Source organism: Dipodomys ordii, unplaced genomic scaffold (genome assembly GCF_000151885.1).
Source record: "Dipodomys ordii isolate 6190 unplaced genomic scaffold, Dord_2.0 Scaffold153, whole genome shotgun sequence".
NCBI lineage: Eukaryota > Metazoa > Chordata > Mammalia > Rodentia > Heteromyidae > Dipodomys > Dipodomys ordii.
In genome coordinates this window covers 802,750-804,104 of record NW_012267369.1, presented here as the reverse complement: position 1 = coordinate 804,104, position 1,355 = coordinate 802,750, and the positions used below count along the sequence as shown (strand labels likewise).

Here is a 1,355-nt window from a genome sequence, read left to right as displayed (position 1 = left end):
GACCCGCCCGGCCCGCACCCCGCACCCCGGCTGCGCCCGCCGCGCTCACCACGCGCTCAAGCTTGGGCAGCCGGCGCTGCCAGCAGTTGTAGAGCAGGCCCAGCACGATGATGAGGAAGCAGACGACGCCGATGACCACCAGCACCACGAACAGCGTCCCGTAGTCGCTGCGCACCTGGGTGGCCCGCGCCTGGCAGCTGCTGGTGGTGGAGTAGTTCTGGATTCCAATCTGGGGTCAAGGGGCAAGTTCCTGAGCCGGGGGGGGGGGCGCGGAGGGGGGCGGCGGAGCGGGGGTGCCTTGCCCCGGGCTGGGAGGAAGTAGGACTAGAGCACAAGGTAGGCCCTGGGGCCTGGACCCAGGCTCAGGGAAAACCCCACCCCCACCCCCTGCCGGGGCTGGCACCCCAGCACTCCCTGCCACTGACCCCATACCCCTGCAGGGTGCTCACTCCACTCACATGGGCCCCAAGCTGCTGGCCACAGCCCCACTGGGCGGGGCCCGGTTAAGTAGAGACAGAGCGACCCCCCCAGCCCGCACCTTCGGGGTGGGGGGCACAGTGCTTGTGTTTGGCTGCTGAGACCCGGGAACACCATGGACACAGCAGCGGCATCGCTGGCCTCCCTCCCAGCACAGGGGCCTGAGGCAGGCCCGCACCAGCAGAAGGAAGGGAGGGCAAGGAGGGCCTGCGGGCTGGGCAGGCTCTGACGCGCAGGCCAGGGTGCTCTGCGCCCCTTTCCAAGATCCTGATGTGCAGGCCAGGGTGCACTGCACGCCTTTCTGAGATCCAGCTTTGGCCCCTGCAGTTTTGTTGAACCGCTTGTATGTTCCCAGCAAGTCTCTCCAGGTTTTATCTGTACTGGTGCCAGGCCTGGGGCTTAAACTCTGGGCCTGGGCGCTGTCCCTGAGCTTTTCTGCTCAAGGCTAGTGCTCTACCACTTGAGCCACAGCACCTCTTCTGACTTTTGGTGATTAATTGGACATAAGATCTCATGGCCTTTCTTGCCCAGGTTGGCTTCGAACCTTCATCCTCAGATCTCAGCCTCCTGAGTAGCAAGAGACACTGCTGCCCGGCTCTCGTTTTTTAAGTTAGCAGATGTCATGTTTTTGCTAGTCACCTACCAACACGCCAACTCTACCCACTTCCATACTCTACCAAAGACCCAGCATGCTTTTGAGCCAAGTGAGTGTGAACTGAGAACCTGTAAGGGCAAAACGCCCAGATGCAAGGAGCGGAAGTGGACCAGTGTGCACAAGGCAGTCAGCCAGCCCAGGTGTGCACACTCTGCCCCGCACACCTGTGTTCCGCCCTCAGCAGCCCCAGGCAATGCGAAGGTGCTCGCCCCCTCCCCCCTGC

The 1,355-nt window shown here is 63.2% G+C and overlaps 1 protein-coding gene across 1 annotated transcript in view; it reads right to left on the bottom strand.

Annotated features, from left to right (window-relative positions):
• Podxl2 (podocalyxin-like 2) overlaps positions 1-1,355 on the bottom strand; it is a 27,952-nt gene that overhangs the window by 188 nt on the left and 26,409 nt on the right. Inside the window, exon 10 of the mRNA XM_013032300.1 lies at positions 26-229. Coding sequence (XP_012887754.1) covers positions 26-229 — 204 coding nt within the window. The remainder of the gene's footprint in view (positions 1-25; positions 230-1,355) is intronic.